Source organism: Rhinatrema bivittatum, chromosome 8, assembly GCF_901001135.1.
Source record: "Rhinatrema bivittatum chromosome 8, aRhiBiv1.1, whole genome shotgun sequence".
NCBI classification, from domain to species: Eukaryota; Metazoa; Chordata; class Amphibia; order Gymnophiona; family Rhinatrematidae; genus Rhinatrema; species Rhinatrema bivittatum.
The window spans coordinates 181,004,290-181,024,487 of NC_042622.1; the positions used below are offsets into that span (position 1 = coordinate 181,004,290).

The 20,198-nt window shown below is 43.9% G+C and overlaps 1 protein-coding gene across 1 annotated transcript in view; it reads right to left on the bottom strand.

The window, feature by feature from the left end:
* The window catches only part of HEATR6 (HEAT repeat containing 6), a 128,129-nt gene that overhangs the window by 22,569 nt on the left and 85,362 nt on the right, over positions 1-20,198 (bottom strand). Inside the window, exon 16 of the mRNA XM_029612529.1 lies at positions 14,273-14,395. Coding sequence (XP_029468389.1) covers positions 14,273-14,395 — 123 coding nt within the window. The remainder of the gene's footprint in view (positions 1-14,272; positions 14,396-20,198) is intronic.

The following is a 20,198-nucleotide window of genomic DNA, read 5'->3' on the forward strand; positions in this document are numbered from 1 at the left end:
CGAAGCCTGTGTAGGGAGCAGAATCTGTCCACTCTGTGGTTCGACTTGGAAGCAAGAGGTCGATGGTCAGTTGACCTCAGCGCTAGAAGATTTTGCTCGCTACACATGGATTCAGAGACCACTTGTGGAGATGGAGACTGATTTAGATGGTCTGTTAGCATGTTCGGTATGCCTGTTAGATAAGTGGCCCAGTGATGCATGGAATGTGCAAAGGCCCAGGCCCAGAATTGCATAGCTTCCTGGCAGAGCAGATAAGAGCCTGTGCGTTCCTGTTTGTTCGAGTACCACATTGCCACTATGTTGTCTGTCTGTATCCACAAAGTTGTGTGTGAGAGGCAGTGTTTGAAGGCAGAAAGGGCATAACACATGGCTCGAAGCTCCAGGAAGTTGATCTGAGACTTTTCATGGAGTGGAGTCGACATTTTGGGTTTGAAGGTTGTTGATACGAGCTCTCCAACCCAAGTTGGATGCGACCGTGGCCAAGATCATCTGAGGATTTGGTTACTGGATCGGTGCTATGGATCAGGGACAAAAGCGGTTGAACGGCTTAGAGCCACTTAAATTTTAAAATCCACTGAGTTTTTCTCATGGCTAGTCTGGCCATAGGAGTGACGTAGATCGTGGAAACCATGTGGCCCAGCAATGGAAGAATTGATGGGCTAAGGCTATGTTGCATGCGCGCAGAGTTGTGGACAATTTGATAGGATGTCTACACGGTTGTTGGGCAGGAAGGCCGTCGCGACTGTAGTGCCCAGATCTGCTCCATATGGGATTTATGGTAGTTGATAGCATTTCCAGCCAAATGTAGTAGATTTATAGTGAGTCTTAGAAAATTTAGAGCTCCTTGTTTGGATTGACTCCTTATGAGGCAGTCATCCAGGTAAGGAAATGTGTGAAAGCTGTTCTTTGTAGATGAGTGGCAGTCACTGCTAGGCATTTGGTGAAATACACAAGTTGTCGAAGCTAGTTCGAATGGCAGAACTTAGAATTGAAAATGTTGTTGACTCACTATGAAGTGTATAGAAAGTCCAGAGAATAGAGGCAACTCCCTTGTTGTAGTAAGGAAAGCATGGGAAGCATGGTGCCGAGACACACCATTTTGAACTTTTCTTTCTGAAGAAATTTGTTGAGATTTCTGAGGTCCAGGATGGGCGGAGGTCGCCTGTTTTCTTTGAAAGTAGAAAATAGTGGGATTAAAATTCTCTGCCTTGTTGCGTCCGGGGAACGGTATCCAGAGCCCTGGTCCTCAGTGGGATGGACTGTTCTGTTCTCTGGCAAGGATGAAAAATCCAGGAGTCTGCCCAACTGGCGGAGCTGGTGTGATCTGGGTATCAGTTGGTCTCACGCGGGAGCGTGAGCGATAAAAGGTCCTTCTAGCATCCCTCTTTGCTGTGCAAGAAACGTAGAGAGCTGTCGCAGGGTCTTGTGGTGGTCTTGCAATTGAGCCACTGTCTGCTGGACCTTGTGCACGAAGAGATTATCTGCGGTGCATGGCAGATCAGCTAGTTTATCTTGGACTTTGGGGGTAAATCAGGGGCCGTAAGCCAGGTTACCATCTAATACGGAGTCCTACATGGTACGGGACTACGTTTCGAAGCAATCACATGTTGCTCAAATTTCATGTGGATAGTAGAGAGGTTCCCTTGGTGTTGTGTCAAATATAGCTGGTAAATAGCAATATGTGACAGCAATATGGTTCTTGGAAGAAGTTACGACCTAGACCCTCCCGAAAACTTCTGGTCCTTTTTAATGACCATGTCAAAAGGGATGGTTTCAGACACACTCTTTACTTAGGTCTCAATGGGATTGGTGACGGAGTGGGATTAGAGTTCCCATCGCCCTTCGAGGATCCCGGGATAGGTATAAGGGTCCGTGGAGGCTCAGAAGGATGAGTCGGCGTCAATGACTTAGGCTGTCGTTGGTAAGTCCCACAACGAGGCGGTGCCACAACGGTGTGAATATTGATGGCTCTGGTGTTAGTAGATTCTGGAAGGCATCGAGGACAGCCTGATGGACGAGGATGTCCAGCTCCTCCCTGGAAGTTGGTATAGGTAGCGCAGCTACAGGGGGGGGGGGGGACGGGGGGGGGGGGCGACAGGCTAGACGTTACTGGCACTTCCACATGAATCTGTGGTGGCTCAGTACCCGGCACCGGTGTGGAACGCCTCGGTGCTTCGAGTGCAGAAGAGTATGGAGACTCTTGTACCCGGGCTCGCTTCGCAACTGGCTCAATGGACATTGATGCTGGTGCGGTATCAGTGCCGGCACCGAACGCGGAACCATGTAGGTGCCAGCGACGATGTTTCCCCTCAGTGCTCAGTCCGGTCATTCTCCAGCACCGAAGAAACTACCATCGATGTCCAGAATGGCGTCTGTGATGGATGGTTACTGTGGCAGTAACAATGTTTCCCTCAGTGCTTGGCCTGGTCATTCTCCAGCACCGAGAAAGATGCCACTGATGTCATGGATATTGTCTATGACGGATAGTCACCATGCCGGTGACTATGATTCCCACGGTGCTTGGCCCGGTCATTCTCCAGCACAGAGGAAGATGCCCTTGCTGTCCCGAATGGCATTGGTGATGGACGGTCACTGTGCCTCTACTGCTCCTGGCAATGTTTCTTGGCCAAGGATTGCACGAGGCTCTGGTTGAGAACCTGAAGTATGGAGCATTTTCTTTAGTCGAGGGCATTGACAGAGGCATCGACAATGGCATCGACGGCAGCCTTGGCGGCATAGATGGCGACTGCAATGGGAACCTTGGACATCGCAATCCCTCTAGCCTTGATGGATCCAGTGGAAGATCGCAGCAAGGTCACTCGGGGGCATCATGGGACGGACCAAGGGTGATAGACATAGGAAGAAAAGAGGGCCGCAATTCAGTTGGTAACCCAGGGGAACCAATAGTGAGGTGACATGAGCCAACCAGAGAATAGGGCATAGTACTCACCGAGCATCGATGAAATGTACACAAAAGGAGACCCATGTAGGGAAATTATTTGTGAAGTAGAACTTCAAGTGTTTCAGTGAGGAAAAGTTTTGATAAAAATCTCACAGAGCTCCTAAACGCAAGGCAAATTGCAGCACGGACAAAAAGAGACTGAAGGGAGACCCCTGTGGACACAGGGATCATCGACAAAAGTGTTCCGTAATAGGGCTCTGCCTGACGACATCACCCATATGTGAGGACTACCATCCTGCTTGTTCTGGGGAACTTAAACAATTTCTTATGTGACATGCTCAGCAGTAACTATAAGGCGGTACACAAACAGGCATTATTATCTGAAAAATTAGAAGACTTAGAAAATAGAACATGGAAATGCAATTTAAGATTCTGAGGGGTGCCAGAGACCCCATACTATAGCAACTGCACAGAGACTATTACATGCTTATGTTCAGCTTTGCTGGAATTGGTAGATGGAGCGGCAAAGTCTAGGATACCTGCAATCAAAATTGAATGTGCACATAAAGCACTAGGTCAACGAAACGGCAACAAACCTCGTGGTTTTATAGTGAGTTTTCATAGCTACACTATGAACGATCGCATTGTCTCTGCTGTGAGAAAGACACCAATGTGGCATTGGGAGCAAAATAAAACAAAATTGCTTACCTTATAATAGGTGTTATCCCAGGACAGCAGGATGTAGTCCTCACATATAGGTGATGTCACTGACGGAGCCCTATTGCAGGAAAAACTGTCAAAGTTTCTAGAAACTTTTGACTGGCCCTGTGAGGCCACTGAGCATGCCCAGCATGCCATGATATTCTCTGCCACAGGGGTCTCTCTAGTCTTGTATGTAGCAATAAGCTTTAGCTAAAAATAAAATAATAAAAGGTAACATACCCAACTCCGCGGGGTGGCGGGTGGATTTCGTGAGGACTACATCCTGCTGTCCTGGGAGAATACCTGTTACAGGTAAGCAACTCTGCTTTCTCCCAAGATAAGCAGGATGGTAGTCCTCACATATGGGTGATTAGCAAGCTAGAGGCTGAGTCATTTTGTAGTGAAGTATTGTTGTTGAAAATGAGACAGCCGAAGATCACAGCAGGTTGGATATAGAAGGAGTTGGGATTATACTGGAAACAAGTTCTTTAAGACAGATTTGTCCATAGGCTGAATCTTGTCGACCCTGTTTGTCCGAATAATAATGAGCGGCAAAGGTGTGAAGAGAACTCCATGTTGCTGCTTTACATATGTCAAGGATTGGCACTGAACGATAGTGTGCTACTGAGGTTGACATTGCCCTTACTGAATGTGCCGGTTTTCTTTGGAATGAGGAAATAACGGGAATAGAATCCTCTGCCCTGCTGAGTCCGGGGCACTGGCTCTACAGCCCTTGCTTTCAGAAGGGTGGATACTTCTACTTGCAATTGTAGTATCGAGATATGATTGCAAGTACCCATTAGTCTGTTACTATACTCGACCTCCTACCGGAAGCTCTGGATGAGGATTTGAGAGATGGCTGTGTTCCCTGGAAATGACCTCAAAAGCCAGCAGCCGGACCAGTCTGTGGAGGAGGTTGAGGCCTGGATGGTCTAGGCTGTCTGGGTTGAGCCCTTTGTTGTGGTCTAGAAGACCTGCTTCTAGATGTAGGGGGGTAATATCACCTCTGTCTATAGAAAGGTCTTCTAGAATCCTTCCTTTGAGGCCTATGAGGTGGCTGTGAAGGTGGATCTTGCGGGATAAATGATAGTTGTCTCAGGGTCTCTGTATGTTCCTTTAACTGAGCAACTGCATCCTGTACCTTAGATCCGAACAGATTGTCACCAAGACATGGAAGATCTACTAACTTATCTTGGACTTCAGGCCTGAGGTCCGAGGCTTTAAGCCATGCCCAACGTCTGGCATGGATACCCAATGCAGCCACTCTGGAAGCTGTCTCAAAACCATCGTAGGCCGCACGGATCTCGTGCTTGCCTGCTTCTAGCACGGACCTCGTGCTTGCCTGCTTCTAGCCCTTTATGAATGATCATTTGGGCTGCTTCCTGATGCTGCGCTGGAATAAAGACCTGCATTTGTTTCCACAAATCCCTTTGGTACTGGGTCATGTATAATTGATATGAAGATATCCTGGAATTTAACATGGCCCCTTGATAGACTTTTCGGCCCAGGGAATCCAGAAATCTGTGATCTTTCCCTGGGGGATTTGAGGAATGTGGTCTAATTCTCTTGGATTTCTTTTGGGCAGACTCTACCACAACTGACTGGTGAGAAAGCTGTGATTTTTGATAGCCAGAAGCAAACTGCACCAAATATGTAGTGTCCATTCTTTTGTTAACTGCTGGCACTGAGCATGGATGTTCCCAAATCCGCTGTTGTAATTGCAAAAGCACCTCATGGATTGGTATAGCTACCACTTGTTTTGGAGGGTCTACGAATTGAAGAACCTCCAATGTCTGTTGTCTTATGTCCTGCTCTGCTACTAAGGTGGATGGAATGGTGTCAGCCATTTCCTGGATAAAGGTTGTGAAGGAGAAATCTTCTGGTGGAGATTTCTTTCTTGGATCAGGTGGGGAAGGATCCGACATGAAACCTTCTGAAGAGGTATCTGAGTGTGTATCACTCCATGTATCATATGGATCCTGACCAAGTGGAGAGACTGTGGAAGTTCTAGGCGGTCTAGGAATTCCTGAAGGACCTGGTTGTGGATCTTCCAAGGGTGAATCCTCCAGGTGTGGTTTCTCAGGTTTGGGAGTGAGAGCACCGACCATCTCATCAAACCTCTTCATCAGAAGTTGGTAGAGTGCCATTTCTGGACGTCCCGGGTCCCTGGGAGTAAATGGCATCGATGGTGACGGTGGTGGAATAGACGATGGCGTCTGTATCTTTGGTGGTCTTGCTGGAATCACCTTAACTGGAACCATTGTGGGTGATGGCAGTAATGGAATCATCAGTATCGGCAAGGGTACCGGCAGACAGGGTCGTCGGCATCGATGGAATCACTGGCATCGGTAAAGGTACCGGCATCTGTGATGGCACCGGGATCGGCGAAGTCGCCGGAATAGGTGTTTGTTCTTTCAGGGCCTGGAGCACCACTTGTCTGATAAAATCGGACAATTCCTGCGATACAGTCTGTGTAGTCAGAGCGACTGTACGCGGTGGCGGTACAGGTTTCGATACGACGTCCACAGAGCCCTGTGGAGGTTCGATCGATGCTGGTTTAGGCCCCGGCGCCGAAGGTAGCGGAGTTTCCTGAGATTTCTGCCGTTTAAGCAGTCGGTTCCCCCGGGGAGAGGGGCATCGCTGGAGTCGATGCCGGTGGTGATGTTTTGTTCGATGCTCGACGACTGACCTTATCGATGCCATCAATGGCGATGGATGATCACCCGATCCCTTCCAGGCGACGTTTTTTCAATAAAACTCGCTTCATAACACCCACCAGAGACGACTTCGTTGATGTTGAAGGAGAAGGAAGTTCCATCTTCTCCTGTCAAAGTTTTCTTCCTTTAGGAGTCATCTCTGCACACTGAGGGCAGGATGAAACAGTGTTTGTCTCCTAAACAGACAACACACTCGAGGTGTGGATCTGTTATAGACATTTTTTTTAAAACCGGAAGCCATTTTCTACCGATAGCAGTCGATGAAAATGGAAAAAACCGGGAATGAGAAAAAGTTTTAACTAAAAGTAAAAACGAGACTGAGTTTACTCACCGGCTGGTGGAAAACTGAGAGAGATCCCCTATGGGAGAAAAAAAATTGAGATTTCGATGACTTTTCAGTCAAATATATTGTGAGGAAAACTCACAAGGCTCCTGATCCGCGATGCTTACAGCAGCGCGAAAAAATGAAGACTAGAGAGAGACCCCTGTGGCAGAGAATATCATGGCATGCTGGGCATCCTCAGTGGCCTCTCAGGGCCAGTCAAAGTTTCTAGAAACTTTGACAGAAAGTTTTTCCTGCAATAGGGCTCCGTCAGTGACATCACCCATATGTGAGGACTAGCATCCTACTTGTCCTGGGATACCAGCAATTTTTGCTGATCTTTCACCTATAACCCTGCAAAAACAGCAAGAGCTCAGAGAGATCACCTCAGTGTTGTACAGAAAGGATTGCTGCTACTGTTGGCTTTTTCCTTTCGGAATTGAATTTACCAACTGGAGCATCACTTCTAAGATGAAATCTGTTTCAAGGCCAAAGCAATTCTTCGAAAAGCAGGCTTTACAGGTCAAATGTACTCCTTCCTCCCCATCTAGTTCTCCAATTGCAAAAGATGACAGACCATGCTGGCAATGGGTAGAGAAGGGAGGAGGATGTCTTAAGAGACATTTGAGTGGCCCTCCCATTTTCAAAGTAGTACCTGCAAGAAGGAGTACCTTAGCAGTGTTAGGTTTCTATTTCTGATAGATTATTGGTTGATGTAATAATATAGCCATAAATTATCGACATTACATTGTGAATACTATTTTGGAGAATATCTGCAGTGTTCCTATGTTTTATTAGATATGAGTTTTAATGGTTTAGAGTGGTTGATAATACAGATTCACTTATAATATGAGCTACTTGGGGAGGGAAGGGGTCCCCATGGGGTATGATGTTAACTCTGCTTGCATGGAAAAAGGTGCATGATAGGCAGAGCAGATCACTTGGAGAAAGGTTTTGGGGGGGGGGGGGGGGGGGGGGGGGGGGGGGAAGCAGGGATGGGCATATTGAGAGTGATGTGAGAGACTGTATGGATGAACATGGTTGGGTCATGAAAAAAAAATTGTTTAATGAGGAAAAATGCACACCAGAGTCTTTGTTTTTAGTAGAGTGCCATTTTCAAATTGGCTATGTTTGAAAGGGAGATTTATGCTCGGTATATACATGTGGCTCACTTGTCCTCATCATTGTGTCTCAGTATAGGTTATACTCTATAAATACGAAAGGACTTAACACATTTACAAAGTGACCATTATTATATAAGGATTTTCTTGCTTTGAAAGTCTCTATTGTATTTATCCAAGAAACACATCTAAAGAATGTTATGAACATACAATGTTATCACATGATTTTCCATATAGATATTTTTCAGCTGCTTCCAAAAGAAGAGAAATATACAGGGGGCATGTTATTTTCTTTTCTAAGCATTTTGTATTTCAATTTAAAAGGAGGTTTTGAAGACCCTTCTGGCCGATTTCTTATTATTCTAACTGGGGTGGAGGGGCAAATATTTATTTTAGTGAATATTTATGCCCTGAATAAAGAACAGGGTGCCTTTTTTACCCAATTAGGAGAGATTATGACCAGGTGAGTGGAAGAGCATTTGATCTTAACTGTTGACTTTAATATTACTATGTCCCCGAATTAGATAACTCTTCTGGAGGGAGTCAAATTTCTAAGACACATAGAACACAACTAAAAGCTCTCATAAATACTTGGAACCTTGTTGATGTCTGGAGACAGTTATTTTCCTAAGACTCTATAAAACATTCACGAATAGACTGTATATGGGTCAAGAAAGCAATGGTGAACCAAGTGATGGAGCCAGCTGTTGGCTCTATTACTTGGTCTGATCATGCCCTGTTTCGACTGATGCCCATTTTTCACAAGTAGACATGGAAAAATGTTTCTGGAGATTAAATGACACTTTATTGTTAGACAATATTGTTTACAATTTCAGGGTGAAATCTTCAAATATATTAGCTTAAATAATGGATATTTCACTGAATCTCCTCTAGGAATGCTTGAAGGCTGTGATTCGAGGGAAACTGATTTTGAGGTCCTCAAACAAAAAAAAGGAAAAAGAGAACTCTAGAACTCACCTCAATAGAATATCATTTTTAAAGAATCTTCATAAGAATACCGTAACTTGAATACAGATACTTGGAAAAAATTGTTGAAGGCTATGAAGAACTTGCTTCCTTAGATTCTGCTATTATAGCACACAGATTAGAACTAACTGAACAATCCTATTTTGAGGGTGGCAATAACGCTGGTACATTTTTGGCGAGAAAGTTGCCAAGACTCAAAAATCAGATTGTAAAAATTAAAGGGGAAAATTGTGTTATCTTGACGTCAAACACGGATATCAGAAAACGATTTATGCAGTTTTCTGGTGAACTAAACAGCAAGGACTCTTCCACAGTTGCTAAGATAAATGGTTATTTAGAAGGGGTAGCGTTATCAGAGTTGTCCCTGATCACTTGACTTTTTTCGACTGAGAAATTCAAACTATGGAGGTGCTACAAATTATTAAAATCTTAAAGTAGGTAAAGCACCTAGGGTAGATGGGTTTACTGCTAAATTCTACAAAGTGTTTGTATGAACTATAATTGTGCCTTTGACAAATATGTTTAATTTCCTCAGAGGTATGGGAATCTTTGCTGCCGAATTCTAACTTAGCTGGAATTTTGGTAATAGCTAAACCTGGCAGAGATCCCACCTTATGTTAATCCTACAGACCAAGATCTCTTTTAAACATTGATCTTAACATTCTGGCTAAGGTGTTGGCGGATCAATTAAATAAAGTTATCCCAAACTTAGTTCACACGGATCAAGCTGGCTTTATTCCTAATAGAATGGCATCTGATAATGTTTGAAAGATCTTAGACGTCATTTAAGAGAGAATATTCCTATAGTGCTCCTGTCTGTAGACACGGAAAAAGCATTTGACATGGTGCATTGTGCGTCTCTTTCAGACCTTGGAAAAGATGAATTTTGGTACATTCTTTATTAATTAGATTCAGAAGCTGTATAATAATCCACAGGCTTGCGTGAAGGTGAATTGGTTTTTTCCAGTAGGTAAGGGGATACGTAAGGGTAGTCTGCTTTCCCCTCTACTTTTCACTTTATTTTTGGAACCATTTGCAATAAATCTGAGCAAATTATTTAATTCAAGGTGCTGACATTGGAGGCTCTTCCTACAAACCATCACTATTCGCGGATGATATCCTATTCACCTTAACATACCCTGACCGATCTCTGGCAGGGGCAATGACTTAAAATCAACAAGTTTAATAAAGTGTCAGGATTCAAGATTAATCTTGAAAAATCTGAAATTCTAAATGTGTCTGTTCAAGATTCTTGTCTTCATTCACTACAGACACTTTTCCCATTTAAACGAGCTAGGAAGCGTATAAAATACTTGGGTGTTTAAATAGATAAGCATTTGTATAAATTGTTTGATTTTAATTATGTTTCTTTACTGAAAAATATAATGCGGGATCTAGAGAAATGGGAAAGATTGGGTTTATCATGGTTAGGAAGATTAACTACAGTAAAAATGAACATCCTATCTAGATTGGTAAGGTTTGAAATAGATAACTCAATCAAGATTCCAAGCACTATGTTAAAGTTATGACAGAGACATTTTTTATTTCATCTGGAAAATTTTTGACTTACCAGGGTTTCAAAACGAGTAAAATACCAATGAAGTTGAGGGGTGGTCTCAATGCACCCAATATAATTTGGTACTATATTACCTCAACTATGGGTTGTTATTGAATGGCACAAAATGAAAACTAGAAAACCATGGGCAATCTTGGAACAAGATTTCAAGGGATAGATGCCTTTATTGGCTTTAATGTAAAATAAAAGAACCTGGAGACAGTTACAGGAGGTTTCTCCGATACCCACCCTTCTTACCTTGAAATTATGGGCTCAACGGCAAGTACACTTACAAGTAGATTTTCAAAACCTTATGTACAGCCAAGCTGAGAGATACGCACATGACTCATAAGTACGCGGGCCACTCTGATTTTAAAAGGCCCGCGGCCACGCGCATATCTTCCAGTACACGCATTACAAAGGTTTTGAGCTAAAGGGGCGGGATGTGGGCGGGGCAAGGGTGGGCCAGGACAGCGCCACGAAGTCAGTGTCAGGTATAAGTGTGCACCGGGATCCCACAACCAAGTTAAGTTCCTTCTGCTACGGACTGCGGGTAAGTATCGAAATAAAAAAAATTAGTCAGTGGAGTTTTAGGGGTCAGGGTTAGTAGGGTAAAAGGGAGGCAAGTTAGGTAGGGGGTTTAGGAAGTCCGCTCCTTTACTGGGGTGAACTGGTAGGGAACAGGGAAATAAGCCTAATGCGTTGCTGTGAATACCAGCTAAAATTCCCTTCACTTACATGCGAGATACGGCATTCATGTATCGATAAAAAATTGTGCGTGTAAGTACACACGGGAATCGGCACGCCCATGTGCATGCCGACAAATGCACACATGTGTGCACATGCGCTGATATTAAAATTCACCTCTTAGTGGAAAAGAGAATATTTCTATAGTTCTGCACTGAATCATAATATAGATTTCTAACCGGTTTTGGATCCGAGACAAAATCGAAGTTGGGCAGATCAGGGAATATCTCGAATGGAACATTTGTGGGAGGAGATTGATTTTAGCAGTTTTGAAGATTTAAAGGAAAAATGGATACCTCCAGTTAGAAAATACTTCCTTTACTCTCAAACTCATCACTTTATAAAGATGACGGATTGATGAGAATTTATCTAAACACAAAACTTTATTTAAGGGATATTGTAATATAGCTGACAATCTTAAAGGAGCTATTACAAAGTTATATAATTTACTAAATAAGGAATTGTCAACCCCTCCTCCTCACATTCAGCATTGGGAAAGAGACTTAGGTGAAGACGACAGGGATCTCTCATTTTTGTATACCAGTAAGACTTTTGTTTTGACCTCCATTTTAGAAAATGGTTATAAAGTACTATTTAGATGATATCTAATGCCCAAGAAACTACGAGGTAGATTTTATAAAACAGCGCGAGCGCGTACTTTTGTTGGCGCACCAGGCGCCAACAAAAGTACACTGGATCGGCGCGCACAAGGCTGCCGATTTTGGGCAGCCGGTGCGCGCCGAGCTGCGCAGCCTGCCTCCGTTCCCTCCAAGGCCGCTCCGAAATCGGTGTGGTGGACGTGTCCGATCATATTGGAATTTTGGTCCCAGTTATATATACCCATTCTTCAGCTTAATCATTCTTCCTTATTGTCTCAGACATTTATAGCAGCCAAATGCGAGATAGCATCCCATTGGAAAGACACTGTCGGTACCTCTAGAATGAATGTTACTCACAGATTAAATAGGAATTACAGACTGAATAAAATCATGACTTTTAAGAACATAGGGGTAGATTTTAAAAGGGTGCGCACAGGCATACATGTGCGCATGCTACCTGGCACGCACACACGTACACCCGATTTTATAACTTGCGCGCGCAGGTGCGTGCAAGTTATAAAATCAGGGGTCTGTGCGCGCAAGAGGGTGCACAATTGTGCACCTTGCGTGCGCCGAGCTGCCTTCCCCCGTTCCCTTCCCCCTAGCCTGACCTTCCCACCCCTTCCCCTAAGCCTTACCCCCCCCCCCAGCCCTACTCTAACCCCCCCAAAAGTTTTACAAACCTTTTGCGCCTGCCTCTGGGCAGGCGCAAGTCGCACGCACCGGCAGCCTGCCGGCATGTGATCCTTCAACATAGCGGCAATGGCCGCTGTGTTGGAGGCCTCTGGCCCCGCCTCCGGATCACCCCCCGGACTGGACTGCCCCAACCCCGCCCCTTTTTGCAAGCCCTGAGACTTACAAGCATCCCGGGGCTTTACGCACATCGCCAGGCCTTTTCAAAATAGGCCCGGTGCGCGTAGGGCTTTTAAAATCCGGCCCATGCTGTCTCTAAGTTCAATAATATATGGGCTTCCTATGATCTCTGGAGACAAAAAAATTAAGTTGAAGGGTTAGATGGTAGCATTAAGCTTTGGTTTGTTGATATGTTTATATAAGATAAATGTACATGTTTGATATGATGTGTTTATGATTATTATAAGACTGCATAATTTCTAATGATGCTCCCTTACCATCACTGTGTATGGCTACTCTATGTTTACTGAATGGGGGGGGGGGGGGGGTTAGGGAGAGATTCCTCTTGTGGGTAAATACAAATCTTGTGTTAAAACCTTTATGTATTTTAATTATGTTTACATTTGCATTTTTGTATTGGCTGTTTTAATACAATAAAATCTAATTGAAAAATAAATAGTTTTATCTTGAACAATTCTTCATACACATAACACATTATATAAATTGTAAAAAGGTATTAAATTAATGTCGCACTCAACTATGAAACAGTGAGAGTAATATGTTCTCTCAAAAAGTCATCCGGCAATGCCCATTTTAGTTACTGCAAAGTCACAATTCAATAAATATAAAAAAAAACAAAACCTGATATTTTCTTTGGTGCTTTGGACACTAATACAATACAGTGCACTCAGCCAAGTGCACTGTTTAACCCGTGGTTGCTTGCAGGTTTTGGACACGCTTCCACAACCCCTTATTCTATAAGGGGATTAGTGCGTCCAAAAAGTGCGTCCAACCCCCCGCAAAACTAATAGCACTCATCACATGCAAATGCATGTTGAGGAGGCTATTAGCTATTCTCTCTCGATTCCAAAAAAAAAAAAAAAAAAAAAAAAAAGGCGTGCGCCCAACCTGCACATTTTTGCCCTCAGAAATTATCGCCTGCCCCAGAGCAGGCAATTTCTGAGCAGCCCAAAAAGTGTACGGAAAAGCAGAAAAATACTGCTTAATATCACTATGATATTAAGTCAGAGGAACAAAACAGACAAGAATTTAAAAACTTTTTTTTTTTTTTTTAAACAGTGTGCCGGCAGTCAGGTTATGAAAATGGATGCTCAATTAACAAGAATCCATTTTCCTAACCTTTGGCTGTGCACAGGTGGGGAAAACGGATGTTCATAAAACTGAGCGTCCGTTTTCCTAACCTGACAGCCACCTCTGCCAGGTGCTCGCTGCCAAGGAGATGCTAGGGGCGCACATTTGTCCCTAGCGCTTCCTTTTTAGCATGACCTCTCATTTAAATATTTGATCACGCACCCAGGAGAGGTGGCTGGGCGCGTATTAAGAAAGCGGGCGCTCAACACTGGGCATCTGTTTTCCCACACGGATTTATTGAATCGGCCTGTAAGTAAATCTTAACCAGGTCCAAGTTGGAAGCTACAGGAATCCATTATTTTTAAAGACCAAGAGAGACATTAATATTCAAATGCTCACTTTTCATGATGCTTTAAAGATTGCAAAAATTTACTTTTCATTCTCTCACCCTTTAGCTTTCACCAATAGAAATAATTATTCTGACTACACTTGGCGAGATGCAAATAGAGGAAATCTGAGCATCAGAAATGTGTAATTATTGTTCCTGAAACATTAACATGAAGAAGCCTGGAAAGAGATTAGCATTTGTCTGCACAAAAAAAAAACGAGGCCCTGTTCGTTTATAAAAAGCTTTGTTATAGCAGCTGAAATGCGAGCTGAGGGGTGGGATTCTGACCTGCCGCAGGTTTGTGAAAAGGATGTAGACTCCCAGAGCACGGGCTGCTGCCGCTTTCACCAGCGGATTCTCACTGTGATTGAGTCCGAGCAGGAGAGTAATGCACAGTATCTGCCGGTCATCCTAGAACATACAACAGGAATTAGTGGAGCTGTGCAGCAAACTGCAAGAAGAGTCTACGAGTTGTAAAAAAAAATATCTGTAGAAATTATTGGAGACAAACAAACTTCTTTTCATGGATTATTCAAGAAAGCCAGAAACCATTGTTTCGGAAGTTGCCTCAAGTTTTAGAGGACCATTCACCAATGTGAAAAATGAGTAATCCAGTGGAAAGCTGGAGGAGACTGAGCAGGCTCAGAGGAAGCCTGCATTATGCTCATTCCAGCAGGGGAAATCAGCAGTGTTTCTAATGCAGAATATAAACGTACTGTTTGGTTTCAAAGTATATATTTTAATTTATGTGCAAGATACTAAGACAGAATAAAGTGCTGAACTGAATTACTTTTAGCCCTGTAGCTTTCCTCCTGCTCTTTTGCTTTTCCAGCTCAATCAGAACCAACCTCTACTACACTAGGTTGATATAAGCTTTCAGTCACGACTACCTGGGATTTTACATCCTTTTTCAATTTTTTTTTTAAACCTAAGAAGTTCCCTGCTGGGTCAGACAGGTTGATTTTAAAAACGTTGCACGAAGATGCCCACTTACATGTATGTGGGCTGCGCACAAGCAGAACAGATTTTAAAAGCCATGATTTACACACATATGTACCCGTGTGTGTGCCAAAAATAAGGGGGTGGAAAAGGAGAGGGGGCATGGGTATTTTGTGGCAGAGCCAACACTTAAACAAGTAACTCCATATTTTGAAACTAAAGGCTGTATCGTGAGACAGCTTGCTAGCCACTTTAACTTTACTTCTGCTCCTGGTGAGGAGCAAGTTTGTAGGTCTCGTTTTAGGGCTTACAGATCAGGGTGAGGGGTCTGGGTCAACTGTGGAGGGTGTGCAGGAGGAAGAACCAGAGGTGCCTGGATGACCTCAAGATTAACTGGGCGAACTGGTGGACAAAATTGGAAAAACTGGGAAAATCTGCTTATGTACATGCGTTAAAGCCAGCAAAGTCCTATGGGAGATATGCAAAGTAGGTTCGTTTGAGAAACCTCTTAAAATTAGCAGTTTTGAACACTAGACATATTTTTAATCATACGCACTCAAGTGTGAGCATGATTTTAAAATGCCAGCGTATCTTTGCTCATGCGCCAATATGCGCGTGTATGGGCACATGCATGCTAGTTTTAAAATCGTCCTGTAAGGTTCCATCGACCTTACAGAACGATATAGGTCAATTTAAGTCACTAGGAAGTAGCTGGCAGATACAAGAGTAGATCCAATTCGTTGTTGCTTACTCCCAGGGATAAGTGGTGGCTTTCCCAAATCTTCATGGCTAATAATAATTTTTGTCTTATTCTCATTGCTTATTTGCTGTGCATTGTTGATTTGCATTGCTTTAATGAACTTACGATTGTTAGTGTAATTGCACTGGATGGACTTTTTTCTTGGAAGTTGCAGAATATAAGAGTTTTACATACATACATACATACATACATACATAGTGTATGGACTTTTCCTCCAAACCCCTTTTAAACCCACCTATGCCAGATATTTTGACCACATCCTCCAATTCCACAGCTCTGTGTGTTGAATGAAAGATACACTTTCTCCAGTCTGTTTCAAATTTGCTACCTGATGCTTTCGTTGCAGATCTCCCAGTCTTACTACTTTTTGAAAGAGTAAATAACTGTTCACTATTTGCCTGTTCTACCCCAATTGTGACTTTATAAACCTCTGTTATAACCCCTTCTGTCATCTCTTCTCCAACCTGAACAGCCCTATCCTGTTTGGCTTTTCTTGGTAAGGGAGTTTTTCCATTCTAGTGATCGTTTTTGTTGCCCTCCTCTGCACCTTTTTTAGGTCCACTATCTTTTTTTTTTTTTTTTTGAGATGAGGCACCAGAACTGCACACAAGATGCAGTTGTACCATTACTTGATACAGAGGCAATATGATATTTTTCATTTTATTCTAGATTCCTTTTCGGATCATTCCCTAGGAAAATATAGTTCTCTCCTAACAAAATACAGTGAACTAATAAAGCTAAACATATTCATGGAGTAATATTTAATTCTAAATTGCTCTTTGATGTTATTAAACATTTAATCAAGGACCCGTCCTCTTCCATAGAGAAACTATAATTTCTCAAAGAACACTTGCAATGAATATGCCACATCTTTTTCATATAAAACAGATTGAAAATTCAATTCCTTATTTTCTCACCCACAAAAGCACCTGAAGAATCACATGGTCTGGCTAAATGGACCACGTTCAACTAATTGTAAAATTAGTCAAATCATTACTAAAATTAATCCTACTAATCACCCACAGTTCCTTGAAACAAGTACACAGTGTTATCATTCAGACAATCACAATCACTCTCTCTCAGAAGGATTAGCTCCATATGGGGCAAAACAAGCTGTGATAAAACCAATCCTAAAAAAATAAAACTGGTAGAATCAAAGATTGGGACAACTATCGTCCAATATCCAATTTGTCTTTTTTTCTCAAAAGTACTTGAAAAAGAAGTGTTATCTCAACTTGTAAATCATTTGGAAGACCAAGATATTCTCTTCCCAAACCAATTTGGATTTATGAAACATTGCTCAGCTAAGACTTTACTCCTCTCATTAATGGACTCTGTTCTACGAAGTTTGATGCTCATGAATCTTATTTTCTTGTGCTAATCTATTTAACATCCGCCTTTCACACTGTGGACCATACCCTGTTATGCCATCAGCTGAGCAATATTGGAGAAATTACACTCCTGATAATTTCGTTTTTCTTAGTGTAGACAGATGGACTCAGGACCAGTGAGTTTATGCTCCTCTGCCAGCAGGTGGAGACGGAGGAAGTTGACGTCACAGTATATATAACCCTGCAATGAGCCCTGCCTGCCAGTATTCTCTTCAAAAGCAACTGAGGAAAGACTAGCAAAAAACATGATTAAAAACAGATAACCAGAACTGTTCTCAACCAACCATAAACACTGAACTCACCTAAGAGTCTAGGTACCCCGAGTTAGGGACTGGATGAACACTAACCAATAATCCCTTGGGACCCAGAGCTCCAAAGGAGGACTATTGACAAACACATGTGGCAGCGAGGGCAGGAAGCTGAGTTAGTCTGTCTACACTAAGGAAAACGAAGTTATCAGGCAAGTAATTTCTTCATTTCCTAGCATGTAGACATATGGACTCAGAACCAGTGGATTTACCAAAGCTACTCCCCAACAGGGTGGGAGGCTGCCCATGGTCCAGTCAACACTGCATGTGCAAAAGCTGCATCCTCCCGGGCCTGTACATCCAAACGCTAAAACCTAGAACAAGACTAGCAAAAAGGAGGACCACGTCACAGCTTAGCAGATATCGACAAGAGCCTGAGCCCTAGTGGAATGAGCCCTAACCTGAGTAGGCAATGGCTTTCCAGCATCCATATACGCAGCCGTGACCACCTCTTTAATCCAATGAGCTATGGTAGTCCGCAAAGGCTGGAGCACCCTGCTTACTCCTGCCATGGAGAACAAACAGGCAATTTGTCTTTTGGAAAGACTCAGAAACCTCCAGATACGCACGACAAGACGTTTAACATCCAAGAAGCGCAAAAGGCAAAACTCCTCCACATCCCTGACCTTATCCAGGGATGGCAAGGAGATGGACTGAGACTACCTTGGGCAAGAAGGATGGAACAGTATGCAGCTGTAACACCCCCGGAGTCACCCGAAGGAACAGCTCCCAGCAAGACAAGGCCTGCAGCTCAGAAATCCAACGTGCAGAACCTATAGCCACCAGGAACACAGTCTTCAAAGTCAACAACTGTAAGGAAAGGCTACGAAGTGGTCAGAACGTAGGGCCCGCCAAAAAGGCCAGCACCAAATTAAGACTCCACAATGGAGCCGGTAACCTCAAGGGAGGCCTAAATTGCTTCACTCCCTTCAAAAAATGGGTCACATCATGATGAGACTAAAACACCATTCTCCAGTCTCTGAAACAGGCAAGAGTCGCAAATTGCACCTTCAAGGAATTAAGGGCCAAACCTTTATTCAATCCATCCTGCAAAATATCCAGAATGAGAGGGATCTTAACTGAACGAGGAAGAACACCCCGCTCCTCACACAAGGCCTCAAACTCTCCAAATCTGCACATAAGCTAAGGAAGTGGAGAACTTGCGAACGCGGAGTAAAGTGGCAATCCTTGCAGAGAAATAACCATGCTTTAACAGGCGAGCCCTTTCAAGGGCCAAACTGTAAGACAGAATAGAGTTGGATCCTCGTGAAGAACCGGTCCCTGCTGAAGCAGATCCATGAATGGCAGAAGACAAAGGGGAGCCTCTACCAGGAGTCGTTGCAAATCCGCATACCACGGACACCTGGGCCAGTCCGGCACCACCAGGAGTACTAGCCCCTGTGGTCTTCAATCTTGCAAATTATCCTGCCCAGCAAGGGCCACTGAGGAAAGGCATAAAGCAATCTGTCTTCCGGCCAGACCTGTACAAGAGTGTCTATTCCCAGGGACCACAGATCTCTCCTGCGACTGTAGAAGCGAGGAACCTTCGCATTTCGAGAAGTCAACAGCAGGTCTAGGAACAGAAGGCCTCAACGATTCACAATCAGCTGAAACGCCTTGGCTGACAATACCCACTCTCCTGGGTCCAGACTCTCCCTGCTGAGAAATACTTCTCTTATGTTGTCTTTTCATGCAATGTGAGAGGCAGAGATCATCTGCAGATGACCTTCCGCCTATTCCATCAGCTGGTCTATTTCCTGTGATACTTGCTGGCTGCTGGTTCCTCCCTAGCAATTGATATAGGCTACCATCATCACGTTGTCCAAAATCACGTGAACTGCTTGATTCTGCAGCCTGTGGCTGAACTGCAAGCATGCCAGCCATACCACCCAGGCCTCCCAGCAACTGGTGTTCCAGCAGGACTCTTCAGCATTTTAGCGCCCCTGGGCCGTTAACTCCAAACAGTGAGCCCCCAGCCGTGGAGGCACATCTGTCATGAGTACCAATCAGGCCGGAGATGACAAGGGAACTCCCTTTCTCAGATGATCTCCCTGCAACCACCACTGAAGGCGGGAGCATATTTCCATCTGCAAGTGGAGCCGAACCGCAAAATCCTGAGACTGCGGGTTCCAATGAGATAGCAGAGAGCATTGAAGAGGACGCATATGCACTTCCAGGGTACCTGCTATCAAGCTGAGTATCTGTAGGTAGGACCACACCATCGAGCATATGGTGTTCATCAACTGCTGCACTTCAGAAATCAATCTCTGGATCCGAACTTCCATTAGGAAAACTTTGTCCTGTGTCGAACTAGACCCCCACATATTCCAATGACTGGGATGGTTGAAGATTGCTCTTGGTCAGGTTCACCACCTAACCAAGCTCCTGCAATAAGGAGATCACCTTGTGTGACACCAGGCTGCTCTCTTCCTGAGACTTGGCTCAAATTAGCCAGTCATCCAAATAAGGGTGCACCAGGATTGCTTCTTTTCACAAGGTGCCACTACCACCACCATAATCTTGGAAAATGTTCTGGGAGCAGTGGCTAGACCAAAAGGCAGCGCCTGAAACTGATAATGGCACCCCAACACCGCAAAGCGTAGAAAGCATTGATGTTTCAATTGGATGGGAATATGAAGGTAAGCCTCTGACAGATCCAATGTGGTCAGAAATTCTCCAGTCTGCACCGCCATTATTACAGAGCGTAAGGTTTCCATTCGAAAATTAGTCACCTTCAAGTGACAGTTGACCCTCTTGAGATCCAAGATGGGATGAAAGGAACTCCCCCTTCTTGGGCACAACAAAAATAGAATATC